Raw genomic sequence first — 22152 nt, 5'->3', positions numbered from 1 at the left:
AAGACTGGAGATCGGAGGAAGTACGAAATACAGAGTGAGGCAGTTCCAGGGTTGACCTGTTGCATAAATGAAGGACTGGGAGTAACGGTTAACTCCTACATTAGAGAGTTGGGCAGAAAAAGGATGAGAGTTTGTTGCTAGATGGGTGTTCCACACCCGTCGAAGAGGTAGAGAGATGCAAGCAGACAGTTCAAAGGAACAGTGACCATTGAAGTAGCGACAGAGAAGAGATAAAGATGCAACAGTGCGGTGAAGAGGCAGAGGTTGAAGGGAAGCAGTAAGAGGAGGAGATATAATGAGATGAAAAGCCTTTGACTCCACTCTATTGAAGAGACCTGTATATGGGGAGCCTTCCCAAGCATGAGAGCTGTACTCTACACGGGCGAATAAAACCCGTGTATAAAAAATCAACAACTGTGAAGAAGTAAAGAAGGTACTCGGCTTAGCACATCTAATCTCTTGGAAGATTATACAAGAGATGAAATATGATCATTCCAAGATATGTCTCGAGTGAATGAAACCCCAAGCATGTTCAAGGATGATGCAGGATTGAGCTGGATATTATTAAACATTAGGAGTAGACTGTAGCACCAGTCGAACATGGCAGTACTCCCGAGGTTGATGGTAAGCTGGTGATAGGGAGAGCTGGAGCTCCCGTTTCACCAGCCCTCAGGACTTGATCCTGACCATCTCCCTTTTCTGAACATTTTCAGTGCATTCATTTACACAGAGAGTAGGCCAGCATGCTCTCATAATACCTCTACCTTCAACTGTCTACACCACACTACATGCGCATAACATATCACACCTTCTATTCACATCTTTAGTAATGGCCACTGCAATCTTACAATCAAATGAGGTGGTACCTCGGATTGCCACCACCGGCAGGGTAGGGCTGGAGGCACAGGGTCCTCCGGGTCGTCATCAAGCGACTGTGCCGGCAGCGACTGTTGCTATTTCTGGGAATGCTCGTCGGCAAAGAGGTGACGGTACGGCCTTATTCTTTACCAACATCTGCGGCCTTACCACAAATTTAAACTCAGTTCATTTTTTCCTTCAGTCCATATCCCCTTTGGCCCTTTTCCTCACAGAACCACGAATCTCACCCTCTACCGATATATCTCCATTTTGTTTTCCCGGTTACCATCTCCTTACAAACTTTCGAAACAAGGGCGGCACCTGTTGTTATATCAAATCCCAATATGCAGTTGATACTATTTTAAACTTCACTTCATCCAGTTTTGATTACTCATTATATAAATTAAATTGCCAAAACATTGCCAAATATATCTGTGTAGTTTATCGTTCCCCCAATGCTTCTTCGGAACCCAGTGTATTTGATTCCATATCCACTCAGTTGAGTAACCTTGCCCTTGCCCTTGGCAATGAAATTACCATTTTGGGTGATTTTAACATACACAATGTTGAATGGTTATTGCATTCTGCCCGGACTGACGACGCTGGTCTAGAATGCGGGCTGTTTGCGGAATCGTTTAATCTCACCCAGTTGGTAAAGCAACCAACCAGAATACCTGATAATCCTGACCATAATGCCCATCTCTTGGATTTATTCTTGACAAATAATCCAGATCAATACAGGATAGAGGTATTGTCACCACTTGGATCCTCTGACCACAATCTCATCAAAGCCTCATTAGTTAACCCTCCTACACCTCCCCATTCCGAACCTGTCAGGGTGACCCGATGGCACTTTGACAGGGCAGACTGGGATGGATTTAGAAATTATCTTGCTGATGTTCCATGGCAGTCTTTCTTCTCTAGTGATCCCAATTCTACCCAGTCCCACATTTGCGACTTAATACTAGCTGGTATGGATTTATTCATACCAAGTCAACAATTCACTAAAAGATCAAACTCTCGAAAATGGTTTGATGGCAATTGTGCCAGAGCAACAGCCCAAAAGTCATTAGCATATAACTCTTACTTAAAATCAAAAACATCTGAATCATTCTCCCAATTTAAAATTGCTAGAAATCATGCAAAAGCTGTATTAAATCTATCTAAATCAAACTTTCTTCAAAAGCAAGCATCAAAACTACTTAACAACCCTAATGACAACAGAATATTCTGGTCAACTCTTAATTCTTTCAATAATAACTTTAACAAGTCATCTTCCATTCCTCCACTAAAATCTTCAGATGGCAATATTACAAATGACCCACGTGGGAAAGCAGATATCTTTGCTAGTACCTTTGCAAGAAACCCTACCATAGATGATACCAGCCAGAATGTCTCAGTACTGGAACTTGATTCTCCCGAAATTGCCCCACTTAAAATACAGACAAGATTCGTAAAATCCATCCTAGACAATTTACCTACCAACAAAGCTCCAGGCCCAGATGGAATTCCGCCAATTGTTTTGAAAAAGTGTTCCCCTGAACTTGCCTCTGTCCTAGCTAAATTATTCAGACTATGCATACGTACTTCTTTATTCCCAAATTCATGGAAAGAAGCCAATATCCACCCAGTTCCGAAGAAAGGAAGTTCGTCTGACCCCTCCAGTTACAGACCAATAGCTGTCACATCTTCTTTTGGTAAGGTATTTGAAACTTTAATTAATAAGCATATTGTTAAACATCTTGAATCCAACAACTTAATTAGTGATAGACAATACGGTTTTCGCCGCGAAAGATCCACCATTGACATACTCAATCTCTTAACTCATACCATCCATCAGTCAATTGATCTTTTTGGAGAAACTCAAGCAGTAGCTCTTGATATCTCTAAAGCTTTCGACAGAGTATGGCACCGTTCCCTGCTGTCCAAACTCCCTTGCTATGGACTAACGTCTTTTGTTCCTTTGATTTCTTCTTATCTTAGTGACAGGAAAATAAGAGTAAAAGTAGATGATGTATATTCAAATTTCCACTCAATTAATGCCGGTGTGCCGCAGGGATCAGTTCTGGCGCCACCCCTATTTCTGGTTCATATTAATGATCTCTTATCTGTCACTCACAATCCCATTCACTCATATGCAGATGACTCAACACTACATAGTTCATTCACACTCAGACATCTAATTACAAAGTCTAATATCTCTACCTCTCAACTCAGTACAGCCATCTCCATAAATCAAGATCTATCTACAATCAGTGAATGGGGACAAAACAACCTTGTCTCTTTTAATGCTAGTAAAACTAAATATATACAGTTTACTAATAGACAGATATTGCCAGATTCGTACATCACCTTCAGTGCTACTAATATTCCCATCTCCAAAAGTATTGAAATTCTTGGTGTCTCACTTAACAGTGCCCTCAGCTGGACCTCTCATGTCAGATCACTTGCTAAAACCGCCTCAAAGAAACTTGGATTATTGTACAGAGTCCGTAACTTCTTCGCCAATGAGCAGTTAGCTATAATTTATAAGAGTCATGTGCGCTCTCAGCTTGAATATTGCTCACCCTTGTGGGATGGTTGTGGAGAGGTTGCATTAAGACAACTAGACAAAATTCAGAATAAAGCTGTTAGAATCATTAACAACCCTGCCATTACATATAAACTACCTCCCCTGCAAGTAAGAAGGAATGTTGCCTCCCTTGCATTATTTTACAGATATTTTTTTGGCAAATGCTCAGACGAAGTTGCATCCATGGTGCCACCTCTTCATGTCTTCCCTCATGCTACAAGGGCATCTGGTAGCGCTCATGACTGGAATGTCACTCAACCATATTGCAGAACTTCTGCCTATCAGAATTCTTTCATTCCCCGAACTGCATCTCTCTGGAACTCGCTTCCCCAGAGTTGTTTTCCTCCAAATTTCAACCTACAACTGTTCAAGTCTAACTGTTACAGATATTTTATGAACAGAGGACACCAGTAATCTGGTATATGGATTTTTTTTTTCCCATTTGTTTTTCCGTCCTCCGTTCTGTTATTAAAAAAAAAAAAAAAAATAGTGGGTACTCCTGTGGAAGATTTTGACGGTTTGATAGGTGTAAGAACTGAGTCTGATGCATTAAAAACAACAAGATTATTTTTACCCCAGTCAGAGATACGAGCCAAGTCAGACATTAGGTGTGCCATAGCCTCATCCCCTGTTTCTTGATGTAACTGCTGAGATAAACGTTGTGGGAACCGAATGGAAAGGTGAAAGGTGGAATCATCAGCGTATGAGTGGACAGGGTTAGATGTATAGCATAGATGGTCATTGATGAAAAAAAAGGAAGAGAGTTGGTGATAGGACAGCCCTGAGGAACATCACTGTTGATAGATCTACGAAAAGAACGATGGCCAGCTACAACAGCGGCTATAGAACCACCAGAAAGGAAGCTATAGATAAAGGCACAGATAGAAGGATAGAAACCGTAAGAGGGCAGTTCGCAAATTAAAGATTTATGCCAGACTCGATCGAAAGCCTTTGAGATGTCAAGTGCAATGGCAGAGCTTTTGCCAAAGTCCCGAAAGGAAGATGACCAGGAGTCTGAAAGGTAGGTGAGAATATCGACAGTGGAGTGTTCCTGATGGAACTCATACTGACGATCAGAAAGAAGGTTGTAATAGGAAAGATGCTTTAAAAATTTTCAGTTATGAATTGACTCGAAAACATGTGAGACACAGGATGTTAAAACAATTGGAGATAGTTAGAGGGTTGGGAACGCTCACCCTTCTTTGGGACTGGCAGAATGAGAGCAAACTTCCAGCAAGAAGGAAAGGTACAAGTTGAAAGACGAAGGTGAAAGAGTTTACCTAGGCAGAGTGTAAGCACAGAAGCACGGTTCCTGAGGACAACAGGAGGGACTCCATGAGGCCCATATGCCTTGTTAGTATTAAGGCCTGTGATGGCAGAAAATACATCAACTGAAGAAATTTTAATGTCAGCCATGAGGAAGGCAGAGGAGGGAAGTTATGGAGGAACTGCACCGGAATCGTCTAAGGTGGAATTGGAGGAGAAAGTCTGAGCGAAGAGATCTGCTTTATCAGTGGAAGAAATATCTACAGAGCTATCAGAATAGAAAAGAAGAGGGAAGAACGATGAGGTAAAGTTGTTAGAAAGGTGTTTGGTAAGGTGCCAGAAGGAGCAGGAAGAATTCAAGTTGGAGAGTTGAGAACATTTAGTATGGATGAAGTTATTTTTAGCAGAGCGAAGAACAGACTTAGCACAATTCTGGGCAGAAACATAAACAAGATGTATTTCAGGGGTGGGTTGGCTAGTACCTTTTATAGGCCCCCTCTTTGTTGCAAACAGCATTAGAACATCCGTGATTTAACCAAGGCTTTCTTGCATCAATCAAAGGATATGAGAAGGGAATATGTTCTTCCATGCCCGAGAGAATAACCTCCGTAATGCGCAAGGCACACTCGGATGGCTCCCAGCCATGGAAGCAATAGTCATTCCAGGGAAAATCAAAGAAGTACTGCCTTATGTCCTCCCAATCCGCAGCTCCAAAGTGCCACATACGACTTTTTTTTGGAGGGTCCATAGGCTGTACTGGAGAGACAGGACAGGTCAAGGTAATAAGGCTGTGATCGGAGGAGGCCAACGGAGAGGAAAGATTAACAGTGTAAGCAGAAGCATTAGTTGTAAGGAAGAGGTCAAGTATGTTGGAGCTCTCTCCAAGGCAGTCAGGGATACTGGTAAAGTGCTGTACAAGCTGCTCTAGGTCATTAATCCACCCCGTCCCGACCTATTATCCACCACAGACTCCCCTCAATCCCGACCAATTTTAGATACTATTTTTTTTTTGGGTTCAAACCTCCACTTTTGGTGAGAAACATCGAATATTCATAGAGAAATCACTCACCTGATGCTTAAAATACTCGATACAGGTAGCAGTACCCCTTACCTTACTGGGTTTTCTATCAGGCTGGCTCTAAAGAAAACGAGTTCTATGGAAGGGTAATTATTCCACACCACTCATAAACGGTATTTATTTATTTATTTGGTACGAATTTCTATGTAGTATGAGAGTATATTGGTTTTCACACAGTAATGTAGGGAATATAAGCATTGTTTCACTCACCAAACACATCAACATACCTGACCTTTTTTGGCAACATTACTTGATCATCATTTCTGACTGTTTCTTCCTCTAATGCTATGTAAACTTTGTCCTCCACATTGTCATCGATTGGGGAATCACTCTGGCCCTGAATTTCGTACCGTGGCACGACATGTCTTTACTGGCCAGGTCAGTAGTAACAAGTGAATTGCCGAGACAATGGCATGCAGGGTAAGGCATTGTCCCTCCCTGGCATCTTGTAGAGGAAGGTGTTCCTTGTATACGTACCAAAAATCACATGCGAAAATTGATAATTGTGCCAATTAGGGACCTTGCAATTTATTGCGCGTTTATATACATCAACGGGACTGACAGTGACAAAACGTGTGGACGTAAATATACGTCAACGGGATGTGGCTGGTTAAGGATAGAAAAGATGTTGGGTTGTTCACCAGTTGGATCAGTGAAAGGAGAGGAGAGCCAAAGGTGGTGGTGAACATTGAAATCTCCTAGAATGGAGACTTCAGAGAAAAGAGAAATGGATAGAATGTGTTCCATCATAGAAGTAAGACAGTCAAAGAATTTTTGATAGTAGAATTAGGGGATAAGTAAACAGTGCAGATATATTTAGTCAGAGAATGACAAGCCGAAGCCAGAGAGTAGAGAATTCAGAAGAATCAAGTTCAGGAATACGAGAGCGAGGTAAGTCGTTGCATACATATGCACAACAGCCACCTTTGACTTTGAAATGAGTATAGAGAAAGTAGGAGGAAACAGCAAAGGGTTTGCTGTCAATTACCTCGGACAGCTGAGACTGTCAGACAAATTGCCTGCCTCCCAGAAGAAACAAGAGACGACTTTAAGCCCTTCGTTGGATATTTGTGTTGAACCATCATGACGGGTGTCATGGTGCGCTGATGTCAACGCATCGGCTCTCTATTGAAAGTCACCAGAGGCAGGGAACAAGACATCTTATTGGATGGTGCATAAAGTCTTGCCAGACATTCAGACCTCGACTGAGTACTAACACCAACACTTGAGGAAATATTATTTGCGTAGCAAAAGTATTACCCCCAAGAAACCAGGATATTCACAAGCAGGTGGCTACAGATAACGGATAGGGCACAAAATACTCCTTGCGGTTCCACAATTTAATGTTGAGAGAGGCTGTAGATGAAGTGACAGGTGTATGATTTTAAGCTGGAGTTATTCTGCAGGTTTGTTGGGCTGTTGGTATCCCTCTGCTACCATCAATTTGTAATCTCTACTTCCAGCCAATGCTAAGTACGGTGTTATTAAAAAAGCAACATTCTTGTTACCCTCATTTATTAGTAGTGGGTTCAGGAGTGTGATGGTATGCCCCCTTCAATGTCATGTTCTGCTGGGCACTGAGCGGGACATAGAGGTGGCGTAGTGGCACTGAAATGTGATGTCAGAAAAAATCAGCATCCTTGTCGTTCTTCTATCATCAACTCCTCAGCACGCAATCAGTGAAATATCGAGATCAAGCAGCACACGACTTTTACATTACACATATTTAGACATTGCAGCAGATATGTAGTGCACTGTTGTACATTAAAAAAAAAAAAATGTAAAAGTAACCCTACCTGAGATTTTAGTAGATCTGCTGCAGGTTTAACAGTCTCTGATAAACATGGTTTTGGTGCTGTATGGTGTTCAAGGCACTACATGATGGTATTTTTTTGCATTATGGTGAAGAATCCAGAAACGTTACTAAGATAACGTCTGTTACTTTTTATATTTTATATGCCTTCCAGTGATGTGTTGTAGCTTCAACAGTTTCCAAAATAATAGTTTTAGTGTTGTGTCCAAAATAAGCATCCACACCTTACTACCAGCTTAACAGTGATCCCACTTGCTTTGTTCACATGACTAGTTATGACGTGCAATGTGCAGTATCTTAAAAACATATTGTTTTTACTGTTATATATGAACATGATATTTTAGCCGTGATTTTCTCCCACAGGCACGAGAGGGTGAGGGAAGTGGGCACGGGAGATGACAACAGTGTAATTGATGATGCCAACATTTTTGATGTTGCAGAAAGCATAATGCGCACTTATTCTTTCGGCATGAATGCTGCCGAGGCCATAGGGAGAAAAATGTGGTCTTCTGAGGCTATCAAAAAACTCTGGAAGGAACGAAATACTTATCATGCCATAATTATTATTGGATATGGTAATGAAATTGCTGTCCCCTTTCTTTGGGGTTATGAAGGCGCTTTCATCAATATCTGCACTCCAGGTGTGGAATATAATCACCTAACGATGCAAGGGAACTGGCTTCCTCTGTCCGTTATTCCCTCCCTTTTTCAGCCTTTCACCAACCACATGACTTTCTTAGAGAGAGCTGTCAACCTGCCGAGTGAGATGCTAACCTTTGCCAAAAACAAGTATATTGTTATTCCCCGTATACAAAGTCTTCTTCAGGAATTTTTCCCTGATATGCCTCCACTGGAGGACCTATACTTTAACAGCTCCCTCACCTTGATCAACGGTCACTTCAGCTTAGATGGGCCAGTGCCACTGCTACCTACCCAGGTCGAGGTTGGCACTATTAATGCCAAGCAACCTCAGCCACTGCCGAAGGTATGATCTGATGATGTCTTTTGTTATATCGGTGGACATAATTAATGAAATTAGCATCAATATATGGAAGGTTTTTCCCTGAAACTAGCCTGGAATAACAAATTATTGTTGGATGCTTCTGTAGTGAACCGCAATTCTATTAGTCGGTTTTCAAAGGATGGCTGATGAAACATTAGTTCTGTATAAACTTAAGTACGATACTTCTGAATTATAATATTTGTGTGTCATTTAGAATATAGAATGAAAATGACATGCAGTATCATGAGCCTGGGATTCTCCAAAGCACTTCTTGTTTCTCGATCCATTTCCGTATGTGGCACGTCAAAAGCCTCGTGTCTACGTTTCACATTCATTCAAAGAGGACAGGTGGATAAGACTAGAGCATTCTTAACTTTTGATCCCTCATGTTCTTTTGCTTTCTTTTCTTCCTGTTCTTAATCCTGGATAAAGTTCTGAACAATTCCTCTGCCATGCTGAAAGAGCTAGCTTACAATGTCTGTCTGCAGAGGACCTCTCACTTGGCTCCAACCCATCTCACTACATCCCTGGCCCATGTCCCAGCTCTGTTCCACTCACTGCACGTTATTTCTTTCCATCCCTCCCCCCCCATTTTTATACGCCCTTTTGAGAATAGTCGGCTCTTAACATCAAACTTCATCGTATTCATTACGCATAACTGCTGAGTGTAATCTTCATGACCTACCATACGACCATCCCAGACACCCAAACTGCTCTTCCATGCCCACTACAGCCATAACTTTAGAAATGAATCTTAACCTAACAACAACAAGCGTTTCTGCAACCCAAACTCCCTCCGGGTTATCCTAACACCCACCATCCCTGCCCAATCCATTTCCTCCTCTCAACATGCTATAACTATTTCCTCTGATGCGATGTCGTAGCAATGGTGTCCTCCTGTACCAGGTTATTCCCAATGCCCATATTCGCCACCTTTCACCAGTTCAGCAAATACTGGCTGCATTTTCTTTTTTCCCATTCTACTTATTTTTTTTTCCATCACCTTACTTATTTTTAATTTTATTCTCCACCTTACTTATATCATTCGTTTTTCCTCACCCTAGCACTGTGACCTATGAAAGGCCCCGTGTCGCCCAACCATTTCCACACATCCAATCGAGGACCTGCAGTGTCATATCCCAGGAACCACTTCACTTATTTCTCTCACTCGTTGGGCTGACTTTTGTCACACAATTACATTAGCATGACTTGAATCCCTTGTTTTTTACCAAAGTGAGTTTCACAGAACTGAAGTGACCTAAGGACCAAAATTGTCCAAAATAATCAATAACTGAACACCTCGGGTCTGGAAATGGCTGAAATGAAAACTGGATCGAATCTGACTTGTGTGGGTATGACTGAACCCTTACTACTCTGATAGGACCATACTGGATGTAAAGGCTATGTAAAGCCCAGACAGGATCTGAATGGCCCTGAAAGGCCATGTACTTGCCTTATTTTGTTGTTATTGTTGTTGTTTCCACAGGATCATGTGGACGCGAACAGAATGAATTGCAGGAAACCCCTCATATCGTCCAGGCCATGGAGAGGTTTGACTTCTCTTGGTAGCTTCAAAGTGAGTGGACGAAAAACTTACCGGGATGAACAACCAGCCTGAACCCATGCAGAAGATCAAACCAATAACATAAACGCCCCTCGGCTGTCAACACCCTCCAAAAGGAGGATTATGGATAGAACGACAGTGCAAAGACCCACATCCACAGAACTGGCCTTGGGAAGCTGAAATGAAAGTATATATCCTGAATGGATTTAAGACATTAATGTGCCACCGTGGACCTCATATGAAATATCTGACGTGGAAAGATCCTGAAATGACATGAAATGACATGACAGAGTGAATGAGTGTAAAATATCAGATTCGACGTATATTAAACCGAAATGGCATAACTAGAAATGAATGATTCAGAGCAGACCTAAATAATCTGATTGAGCATAATTGTACCTGCCTGACCTAAATGATCGTGAACGGTTTGGATGGGCGTAAATTTTAATAGGTCCAGCTGGGCCTGATTGAACCTCATCGGACAAACATGATTCATGAATTGACCGAAGTCTGAATTGATATGAGCGACTTGAATGGGCCAAGGTTAGTACGAATGACCCTGAACTACTATGAATTGACAAATCAAAGGTCATTTCAATTGTTATTCTTCAGACAGGTATATTAGGTGAAAATTATGCTAGCAGGCATTTATACCGGTTTTAAGGTGCTAGGAGTACATGCATACTGTTTTTTATCCAGATGATATAGATAATTGAGATATGTTGACATACTGGGCGGCAAAAGCCATGGGTACAAAATCTGTCGCAAAGGTAGAGACGCGTACGAAAAACATAATTAACTGAAATATATTCCTTTGATTTAGGTTATACTGTAGCTCTTGTTTCGTGTCACAGGACCTGGAGGAGTTTGTGACTGGTGCTGGGGAAACTGGTGTCATACTATTCAGCCTGGGCAGCATCGTCAAGGCCACAGACATCCCTCAGGAACGCAAGGTAAAATAGATTTACTCCTTCAACAGGCGAACCATTAATTAATAGGGTGGCATTGCTTGATAAATACAAAGTAAAAAGTGGCTGAGAGCTTGCAAATCTTTCACATTCAATGAAATTTGGAGATACCAAATCATAATCTGTTCTTTTACAATCGTCTAGACACAATACGCTTGAAAATTAGAAAGAAATCTGAAAAAGGAGAGATCCAGAATTGACTAGTTCTGTGGTTGTCTCGTTCTGTAATTGACTAGTTCTGTAAATGAAAGGCAAAGTGTCCGTTACCTAATCCACTGTAAAATTCCAAAAACTAAAAGGATAGTGTTTAGGTTAGCAGAATAAGTGTGAAAGCTGTAGTGCAGGAAACATGCCAGCACATCGGTGACCAGGGTAGTACCATCAGAAGAGAGAGAGAGAGAGAGAGAGAGAGAGAGAGAGAGATGCATGTATGCAAGAAAACGAAAAAAGAAAAAAAAGAGGCTGATAGCAGTAATCGAGACGAGTGGAGCTTATCATATGAATAACCTTTGTTTTCACTTATTTAAAGAGTGCTACAAGGGTTAACACCAACTATTTCCCCCGACACACACACACACACACACACACACACACACATATATATATATATATATATATATATATATATATATATATATATATATATATATATTGTTACGGAACAGAGAAAGATGATGTACACTTTAAGTGAGAATACTAAAAATCACTACTGTCCCGTAAAGTTCCAGGTTCAAAACAAAAGAGTTAGGTAAAATTACAAGTTAAAGTTTAATGCTCAAACTAACAACAAAACATTCAGGACTCATAAGGATAATGTAATGGCAAAAAACAGGTTAAATATATGGTTAACTGCAATAGCCTCTATTAACATGAAATTAGCAAGAGTAAATTTACCTAAGTCAGCCCTGATAAAAAGAAAATACACTGGGTAATGCTCAGTTAATGCAAGATAAATTATTACAGATACAAAATAATATTAATGATGACTGACAAAGAACTTTACATGAATTACAAAAAACGTTACCAGGCCTAAGAATCAACACCCTACGCTATACAGTACAAGAAAAAATGCAACAACAGTTATACTCAAATTACACACAGCTGCTAGATGGTTGGAGACTTCCTGAGCACTCACAATAATAACTGTACAGGGGAGGACAGAGATGTGAACAAAATGAGGAGTAGATCTAAGTGGCCATTAATGTAGAGACTGAGCTCATTATATAGGGGCCGGCAGAGCTTGATACAACTTGTAAGAAGGACGCGCAAATGAAGCCATGGGGACAAAGAGCTGACAATCCCGCTCTGAACAACAGGAAGGACGACTTACTCTACTATAACGGTAGAAGGGGGGGACTGAGGCAGAACACGCTCGTGATCAAACATGCAGCATACTGTGCGTTAAAATTACACAAAGGATGATGAAATCATAGGCTATGTAACACCTCCCCACAAAGAAAAAGAAATTTACAAAGGAAATTTCTTATTACTCTAAAACAATCTGTCTAAAGTCTAGATAAGCAATCTGCAATAACATTTTCTTTCCCCTTGACATGTTGTATGTCTAATGAATACTCCTGAAGAAGAAGACTCCATCTTGTCAATCTCTGATTTTTATCTTTAAACTTACTAAGGAATTTCAGTGGGTTATGATCGGTATAAATGACTATGGGGTCAAAACCAGAACACAAATAAAATGAAAAATGCTGTAAACCCAAAATCAAGGCCAAAAGCTCTTTCTCAATAGTTGAGTAGTTCTTTTGAGGTGGAGTGAACTTCTTACTGTAATAAGATACAGGGTGTTCAATACCCTGATCATCCTCTTGCAGCAATACAGCCCCAGCTCCTGTATCACTTGCATCAACAGCCATCTTAAAAGGCTTAGCAAAATTTGGAGTAGCGAGCACTGGCTGACTTAATAGGATAGCTTTAAGTTTGTTGAAAGAGGATTCACAGTTATCGGTCCAGGCAAATTTAACTCCCTTTTTCAGTAGGTCTGTAAGTGGTGATACGAGAATTGAAAAGTTAAGAACAAATCTCCTGTAATAACCTACCATTCCCAAAAATCTTTGTAGCTCTTTCCTACTTTTAGGTCTGGGAAAATCACTTATAACCTGAACTTTAGCTCCTGGTGGTGCAACATGTCCATCACCAATTACATACCCAAGGTACTGAACTTTAGCTTGACCAAACTCACACTTTGATAAATTAGCTACAAGATTAGCATGAACCAAACGCTCAAGAAATTTACTGACATGGCATAGGTGATCTTTCCAGTTGTCACTGAAGATTAATACATCATCAATATAAACAACACACCCTGCCAAACCCTCTGTTACAACATTCATGAGCTTCTGAAATGTGGTTGGTGCATTCTTCATACCATCTGGCATTACAGAACATGCAAAAGTCTTTCCTAGTGTTACAAAACATGAGATCTCCCTAGCACGTTCAGTCATAGTTACTTGCCAGTATCCCTTTAACAAATCAAACTTACTTATGTACCTAGCCTTTCCGATCTTGTCTATGCAATCTTCCACACGAGGGAGAGGGTAAGTGTCTGTTTTGGTTATCTGATTAACACGTCTGTAGTCGATGCAAAGCCGCTGTGACCCCCCTGGCTTAGGGACTAGAGTGACAGGAGAACTCCACTCGCTCTGACAGGGCTCAATCATCTTGTGGTCCAACAGGTAGCCAAGCTCCTTCTGGATGAGAGGAACTTTCACTGGGTTCACACGGTAAGGAGGCAATTTAATTGGCTTTGCGTCTCCAACATCGACATCATGCATCAACACAGTGGTTCTTCCTGGAGTGGCACGGAACACTTGCAGGTACTCCTGCAGTAATGCCGACAACTCCTGCCTTTCCTCGGGAGGTAGATGAGAAAGCTTAGTCTGGAGATCATTCATGATATCAGGATTCTTCCCCAAACTATCACTCAGGCTCATGCTGCATGGGAGAGCTTCGCTTGCAGACTCGGGTGGAACAGCTACAGTGCAGATTGGATTATTTTCATCCCGCCTGTGATATAACTTTAGCATGTTGATGTGACAAAGTTGCTTGTTCTTTCTACGATCTGGTGTGGCGATGACATAGTTGACATCACTGAGTTTCTTCTCCACAAAATAAGGACCACTAAACTTGGCTTGAAGAGGTTGCCCATGAACTGGTAGCAGAATCAAAACCTGATCTCCTGGCTGAAAGTGGCGTAACCTGGACTTCTTTTCATACCAAGTCTTCATCTTCTCCTGAGCAGCTCCTAAATTCTCTCTCACCAGTTGTAAAGCAGTGGACAGCCGTTCTTTGAACTTCATCACATACTCCAGCAGGTTGACGTCATCTTCCTCCGACAGCCAGCATTCCTTGAGTAACTTAAGGGGTCCCCTTACTTCATGGCCAAACAGTAGTTCAAAAGGTGAGAAGCCCAGTGATTCATTTGGAGATTCTCTTGCGGCAAATACAACAAATGGAAGACCTTTATCCCAGTCTTTCTGATGTTCCAAACAGTATTTCTTGAGCATCGATTTGAGTGTTTGATGATATCTCTCCAACGCTCCTTGGGTCTGGGGATGGTAAGCTGAAGACGTGATCTGGGAGATGCCCAACTCTTTCAGAGACTGCTTGAAAACATTTGACATGAAATTACTTCCCGGGTCTGACTGTACCTCCTTGGGCAGACCAAACTTTGTGAAGAACCCTAGCATTTCCTTAACCACGTTCTTTGCTGAGATATTTCTAAGTGGAATGGCTTCAGGATAACGAGTAGCCATATCAATCAGGGTCAACACATAAGAAAATCCTGAAGAAGTCTTAGGAAGAGGGCCCACAATATCCACCAACACACGGGTGAAAGGCGCCTCAAAAGGAGGAATGGGAACTAGAGGTGCAACCTTTTCGGTCTGATTACACTTCCCCACAACTTGACAGGTGTGACAAGACTTACAATACCAGGAAACATCCCTGAAGATACCTGGCCAGTAGAAGTGTTTCAAAATGCGTGCCACAGTCTTCCTAACTCCAAGGTTTCCTGCCAAACTGGAATCATGAGCCACTCTAATGATATCCTGCCTACAAACACGAGGGATGACAACTTGATGTACAACCTCCCATTCACAGTCGGCTGATACTGTTGGGGGTCTCCACTTCCTCATAAGTACTCCTGACTTTATACAATAACAAGTAGAAGCACCAGCTGACTCTTCCTCACTGCAAGCAGAGTTAGCTAGACCTTTCAACTCAGGGTCAGCAACCTGCAACTCAACCACTCTTGACGAGACAAATTATCAACACTACGGGGTACTGCCTCATCTGGTGAGTGGTCCAAATTAGCAAGAAAAGTGTCAGCTAGGATAACATCATCATCATCATTATCCTCTAAATCACCAGTAACTTTAGACTTAGCCCTAGTGACAGCACATGCAGGGAACACATCAGGGACACCACAATCCTGGGCCGCAGCCACTTGCTTACTAGACAACTGAGGAGCTGGACACACTTGACTTCCACCAATATCATTTCCAAGTAAGAAAGTTACACTTGACATTGGGAATATCTCAACCAACCCAACCATAACAGAACCATTAGCAAAACCAGACTCTAAATTCACTCTGCACAGAGGGACAGAGAAGTAATTATTCCCTACACCTTGTAAGATTACAGTTTCATCAGAGGAATTAACATTAGAGTCTAGAACACTGGTCAGCATAAGGGAATGGCAAGCACCTGTATCAAGATATATTTTAACTGATTTCCTGTCATTACTGTCCAGAGGACTGACAAAACCACCAGACAGGAAATTAGCACATGAACTCTTGAGAGTGTCACCCACGTTACTGCTCAAAAGAGGAGCTCCATCATGAGAATTTAATTTACCCCTCAAAGCAGGTTCAATTAACTCAGTTAAAGAATTATGGAAACTCTCAAGGGTGGACGCTAGACCAATTGACTGAATATTTAAAGACTCCTTTTTGTTCACATCACGCTGTCTCCAGAAACATTCCTCCGTAGTATGACCAAACTTACTACAATAAGTACATTTACTTTTCTGAAATCTAGAGGTGAAGCTGGTATTTACTTCCTGAGAAACATCATCTTTATTCTCTTTCCTGTTACCTGTACTCTGAGTAGAGGCAACGTACTTACTCTCAGCTTTCCCTTTTTCTTTAGGATATCTCTTGTGAGTGAGAACATATTCATCAGCTAAAACTGCAGCATCAGACAAATTATCTATTCTTTTCTCATCAAGATATAGGCTTACATCTTTACTAATACACCTTTTGAAATCCTCCAGCAAAATCATCTGCTTAAATTTACCAAAATCAGAATCCACATTCTTAGAATTTAACCACTGCTCTAACAGATCTTCTTTGATTTTTGCATACTCAACATGGGATTGCTTATCTTGCTTATAAGTTGTCCTAAATTTTACTCTATAGGCTTCAGGAACAAGCACATAGGCCTTAAGAATCAAGCTCTTAACGACATCATAATTATCAGATTGATCCTGAGGCAAAGATGCATAAGTTACTTGAGCTTTACCGGCGAGAACAGTTTGAAGGAGTACTGGCCAATACTTTTTTGGCCAATTAAAACCTGTAGCTACCCTCTCAAACAACTGAAAATACTTTGTTAAATCAGATTCATTAAAAGGAGGGACAAGTTTAACATTTTTAGCCACATCAAAATCATCAGAGCTAGATGATCCAGTTCCACCTTGTTTCATGCGATACTCATGGTCTGCCTGAATCCTGGCAAGTTCAATTTGTGCCTGTATCTGTGCCTCCAGAATACGAGCCTGAGACTCCGCCTCCTTAGCATTTGCCTGAAATTCAGCCTCCTGAATACGAGCCTGAGACTCAGCCTCCTTAGCACGTGCTTGAAGTTCAGCCTCCTTAACACGAGACTCCGCCTCCTTAGCGTGAGGCTCCTGCAGGGCTAGCTGTAACTTAGCTAATTCAATCTGCGTTTGCTCATTTGTAGGAGTTACATTAAACAAGCTTTCATTAATCATGTCAACAATTTGATCTTTAGAATGATGAGAGCGAACAGCAATTCCCAATTGTTGAGCAGCAAGCTCAAGTTCATTCTTTGTTCTGTTTTCTACATCCAACACTGTTTGCACATTTGACAAAAAATCTTTGGCTTCATCAAGTGTAGTAATAGTAGACATCATGAATAAATCACAGTCACAAAATATCAAGCAATATCCTTATGATAATATCCTGAATATCCTGATGAGAGGTCGCCAAATTTATGTTACGGAACAGAGAAAGATGATGTACACTTTAGGTGAGAATACTAAAAATCACTACTGTCCCGTAAAGTTCCAGGTTCAAAACAAAAGAGTTAGGTAAAATTACAAGTTAAAGTTTAATGCTCAAACTAACAACAAAACATTCAGGACTCATAAGGATAATGTAATGGCAAAAAACAGGTTAAATATATGGTTAACTGCAATAGCCTCTATTAACATGAAATTAGCAAGAGTAAATTTACCTAAGTCAGCCCTGCTAAAAAGAAAATACACTGGGTAATGCTCAGTTAACGCAAGATAAATTATTAGAGATACAAAATAATATTATCTTGCATTGACTGACAAAGAATATTTCTTTTAGCAGAGCTGAATTGACAAAATTTACCACTTGGCCTAAGAATTCAGCACCTTAATGCTATACAGTTAACCAGAAAAAATGCAACAACAGTTATACCATCAAATTACATCATATGAGTCCTGAATCTAGATGGTTGGAGACTTGCTGAGCACTCCACAATAACTGTACAGGGGAGGACAGAGATGTGAACAAAATGAGCATTAGATCTAAGTGGCCATTAATGTAGAGACTGAGCTCATTATATAGGGGCCACCAGAGCTTGATACAACTTGTAAGAAGGACAGCGCAAATGAAGCCATGGGGACATAAGAGCTGACAATCCCGCTCTGAACAACAGAAAGGGACGACTTACTCTACTATAACGGTAGAAGGGGGAACTGAGGCAGAACACGCTCGTGATCAATCTATGCAAGCATACGCTGATGCGTTAAAATTACTGTCAAAGGATGATGCAAATCATAGGCTATGTAAGCAGAACAAAGAATGAACGAAACTGCTGCTCAACAATTGGGAAATTGCTACGCTCATCGTCCCTAAAACAGATCTGGAGGTGACATTACAGATTGTGGAAACTGTGTTTCCTAATCTTACAAAACGAAGGCTCCTGCACATTCAGTCATGACAGTACTTGCCAGATTAATCCCTTTAGCTAGGCAAACTTAGCTTAGCCTGTAGGCCTCCCAGCGCTTTAGAGTCTGGAGGCTGAGGCAATCTTCAAGCCTCAGGCGGAGGCGCTGAGTGTCTCCTCTTACGTTAGCTGGGGCGGAGTCTAACAGGCTCTGTATTCAATGGAGCCGCTGAGATCCCACCTGGCACAAATTAGGGACTAGAGTGACCGAGAACTCCAGCGGTCGCTCTGACATGAGAGGAACTCAACTCTGATGTTTTGATGTGTCCAATGTTACCCAACTGATCCTCCCTTTTAATAGTCTGGATGAGCGGCAAGTATTTTCAGTTGTTCCTGCGGTAAGTGGGGCAATTAGTGGCCTTTGCGTCCCCAACATCGACAGTTTATGCAGGTGGCAGCCAAATGATCACCCCCCTCTTCCTCAAGTGTTGGAACTTCTTGCGATTACTCACTGCAGTAATGCTCGAAGTGGCTATGCACTTTCTTGGGTGCCTCATGGATCAATCTGATGATGTCGTTAAACTTGATATCTTAAGGCCTATGTATGAAACTATAAAATTTAGGACAACTTATAAGCATGGGAGATAAGCTGTCGCACCGATAACTGGTCGGAGACAAAATCAAAGAAGATTGTTAGAAACAGTGGTTAAATTTTCGTCCCTAGAATGTGATATTCTGACTTTTAGAATGTTGAGAGAGAGACATCAAGAGTATGCTATGGGAATGTAAGCCTATTCGATCTTATGTGAAGAATGAACATAGTTGATCTGTCTGCGGAGTTTCTATCACACGAAGATATCCTAAAAGAACCACTAAAACTGGAAGTACGTTGCCTCAAGTACAGGCAACTGGAAGCAGAATCAAGATGTGATCTTCTCAGGCTGAAAGTAAATAGCCAGGACTTCTCTAGATTTCAGAAAAGTAAATGTACATCTTGTGTAAATTTGAGTCAGCTTCACGGAGAGAATGTCTCTCTGGAAACAAGCATGATAATGAACAAAAGTGGACAGCCCCGTTCTTTAAATATTCGATCACATACTCCAGTCAGGTAGACGCCCCCTTCCTCCGGCCAGCCAGCATTGTCCCGATAGCAATTCTTAGCTGTCCAGTAGAAAGATGGATCAACCTGCTGAGAGGTAAATGCATGATGGAACTCCACTGCTTTGGCTGGCCGGAGCAATAACGTGCAGGGTAGATGCTCAAGAAAGTTCATGCTGACATGTTCCTGTCTGGTGGTTGATGCTGCTGCAGTCCTCTATGGGACGACACAACTAATGACAGGAAATGGTCGGCAATTACAATATATCTGTGCATACAGGCATGCTATATTCCACATGCCCAACTCAGTGATTCTAGATACAATGTTGAACTGTTCCTGTTAGTAATCTTAAGCGTAATGAGAATAATACTTCTCTATCCGGCTATTGGCAAAATTGATATTTAAAGTCTAGTTTGTCTCAATGCTGCCGGCATTACTGTTACAGGTTGAGTGAATATTCCCAATGCCACTTCGGAAGTAACCGCTAACTTACTTGGAAATGATGTGGTGGGAAGTCAAGGTGAATATCCAATTAAATTATCTTGCGAGTGTCTAGTAAGGCAAGTGGTTCTATAGCGGCTAAGCTTGTGGTGTCTATTGGATTCCTGCGTAAGATGCTATTCAGCCTGAGCTGGAAGTCTAAGCCAGACTACTTTGCGTGAGAGGATAATGATGAATGATGTGTATCTAGACTGACGTACTCTGCTTTGCTCGTAGTAATTGGACCACTCACCAGATGAGACCCGTACCCCGTATGAATAGTTTGATAATTTAAATCTGAAGTCTCATGACCACAACTTCTGCTACGTGGAAAGTACATTCTCTACTTGTTGTGTATAAAGTCATGTACAATTTTTAGCGAGGAAGTGGGAAATTTCCTAACAATGAATTTCTTTTTCTGAGCCGAAGCTGTGAGTGTTCAGTCATCCCTCGTGTTTGTAACAACGCGCAGGATATGCCATTAAGAATGTCGCTCATGATTTCACCTTGCGATAACCTTCTGCGGGTTAGAGTACATTCGGCACATTTTGAAAACATCTATTCAAGTGCCAGTGTTCAATTTACATCGCTTCGAGATGTTTCTGGTTGTGCCAATACGAAGTCTGTGTCGACACTAATCAAATTGTGGGAAGGTGTAATCAGACTCGTCTGAAAGGTTACCTCTAAATCTGTTCCCATTCCTCCTTTTCAGGCCCTTTTCTAATCCTAAGACTTCTTCAGGCATTTTTTCTTTATGTGACCTGATCTAGCATATGGCACTCATCTGAAGCCATATTTCCCGTACTTTATATCAGCAGAAACGTGGTTAAGAAAGTACTGAAGGGTTCTTCTACGGTCTGCGGAGTTAACCAGTCAGACCGGGAAATGAATTTCAATGAACCTCAGCTATGTATTTATCAGGCAGTCACTGAAAAAAAGTATGGGCATCTCCCGGTATCTCAGCCCCAGACCCAAGGAGCGTTGGAAGGCCAAATCATTAAGATAAATACTTGACAGCGCATCGTTAATAGACAAGGATAAAAGGTAACCTTCCATTTAACCTGTTGTATTTGCACCGCGAAAGATCTCAAATGGTACTGGGCTTCACCTTTCGAAAACTACTGTTGAAGCTAAGGGGACCTTAAGTTTGTATCCGAGAGGAAAGCTTGTAATTTTGACTAACCTGCTGGATACATGTTTGATGATAAGTTCCTCTTTAAGACGAACTATCCATTCTTGCTTCCATGGCGAGTGAGAAAGAATTTAGGAGCAGGAAGACCTGATAGGATATTCGAGATATTGAAAAGATGACTGCAGGTTTTCTCGCCTATTCAGCCGGAGATCAGGTTAACTACTGATTTCTACGCTGACAGCCAGTTCATGGCTAGCAACCTCTTAGAAAACGCAGCCAAAAAATTGAACCTAGTGTCTTAGTAACAATTGTGGAGTACGGAAACTCAGTGATTCGTCCAACTATTGTCATCGCCGCATGATGAAAGCTGTTTAATGAAACCGAACATGAGCAGACTGTCACATCAACATGCTAAAGTTGAGCTAAGTGCAACTAAAATGGCATCGCTAAGTGAATTTCAGACTCCCCGAGTCTGCAGCGATCTCAGGCCCATGAAGACGCAGATGCATGAGCCTGTTTGAACTTTAGGGAAATTTGATGGCTCATGAAAGTAAATTGAAATTTCGTCAGTACAAAGCCTCATCCACCTCCCGAGAGGCAGGGATGTCGGCATTACTGCAGGAACTGTCGCTCTGCCCAAAGTGTTCGATCCTCCAGGAATTTTGAGCCACTGTGTTTGAACTGCATGATGTCGATGTTGGAGGCACAAGTAGTCGTAGCAGAAGGAGCTATACCGCAATCAGGCAGTGGGCATCCTGTCCTCTAGTCCTCAGAAGCCAGAGAGTTACCATCATTACAGAGCGTGTTGGCATTCAAAACAACCCAGTGAACACTTGGACCCTCTCCAAACTCGCGTGGAAGATTACATGAGAGGATTCGTCAGAAAAACAGTAAATTGTGACAATTCTTGTTAAAGAGATTACGGCAGTAATATGACTGGGCGTGCTAGGAGATCTCATGTTTTGTAAGCCTATATCTTGACGAGAAAAGACTTTAAATGACTGTCTGTAATGCCACGATGTTCTCTATGAGAAATGCACCAACCCACATTTCCACTCATGAAATATTTGTAACAGGAAGGGTTTGGCAGGAGTGATGTTGTTTCAGGAGTAAATACCATTGATAGATGTAATCAGTGAC

The 22152-nt window shown here is 41.5% G+C and overlaps 1 protein-coding gene across 1 annotated transcript in view; it reads left to right on the top strand.

Annotated features, from left to right (window-relative positions):
- LOC145415400 (UDP-glucosyltransferase 2-like) overlaps window positions 1–21314 on the top strand; it is a 37036-nt gene extending 15722 nt beyond the window's left edge. Inside the window, exons 2-4 of the mRNA XM_080284684.1 lie at window positions 7951–8572; window positions 11009–11107; window positions 21216–21314. Of these exons, the coding sequence (XP_080140810.1) occupies window positions 7951–8572; window positions 11009–11107; window positions 21216–21314 (820 nt within the window). The remainder of the gene's footprint in view (window positions 1–7950; window positions 8573–11008; window positions 11108–21215) is intronic.
- The last annotated feature ends 838 nt before the right edge of the window (window positions 21315–22152 follow it).

The sequence above is a fragment of the Coenobita brevimanus genome, chromosome 102 (assembly GCF_032717465.1).
Source record: "Coenobita brevimanus isolate Jiangsu-jjx chromosome 102, ASM3271746v2, whole genome shotgun sequence".
Classification (NCBI taxonomy): Eukaryota; Metazoa; Arthropoda; class Malacostraca; order Decapoda; family Coenobitidae; genus Coenobita; species Coenobita brevimanus.
Note: the sequence above shows the minus strand (reverse complement) of the source record. Positions and strands in the feature narration are given on the sequence as shown.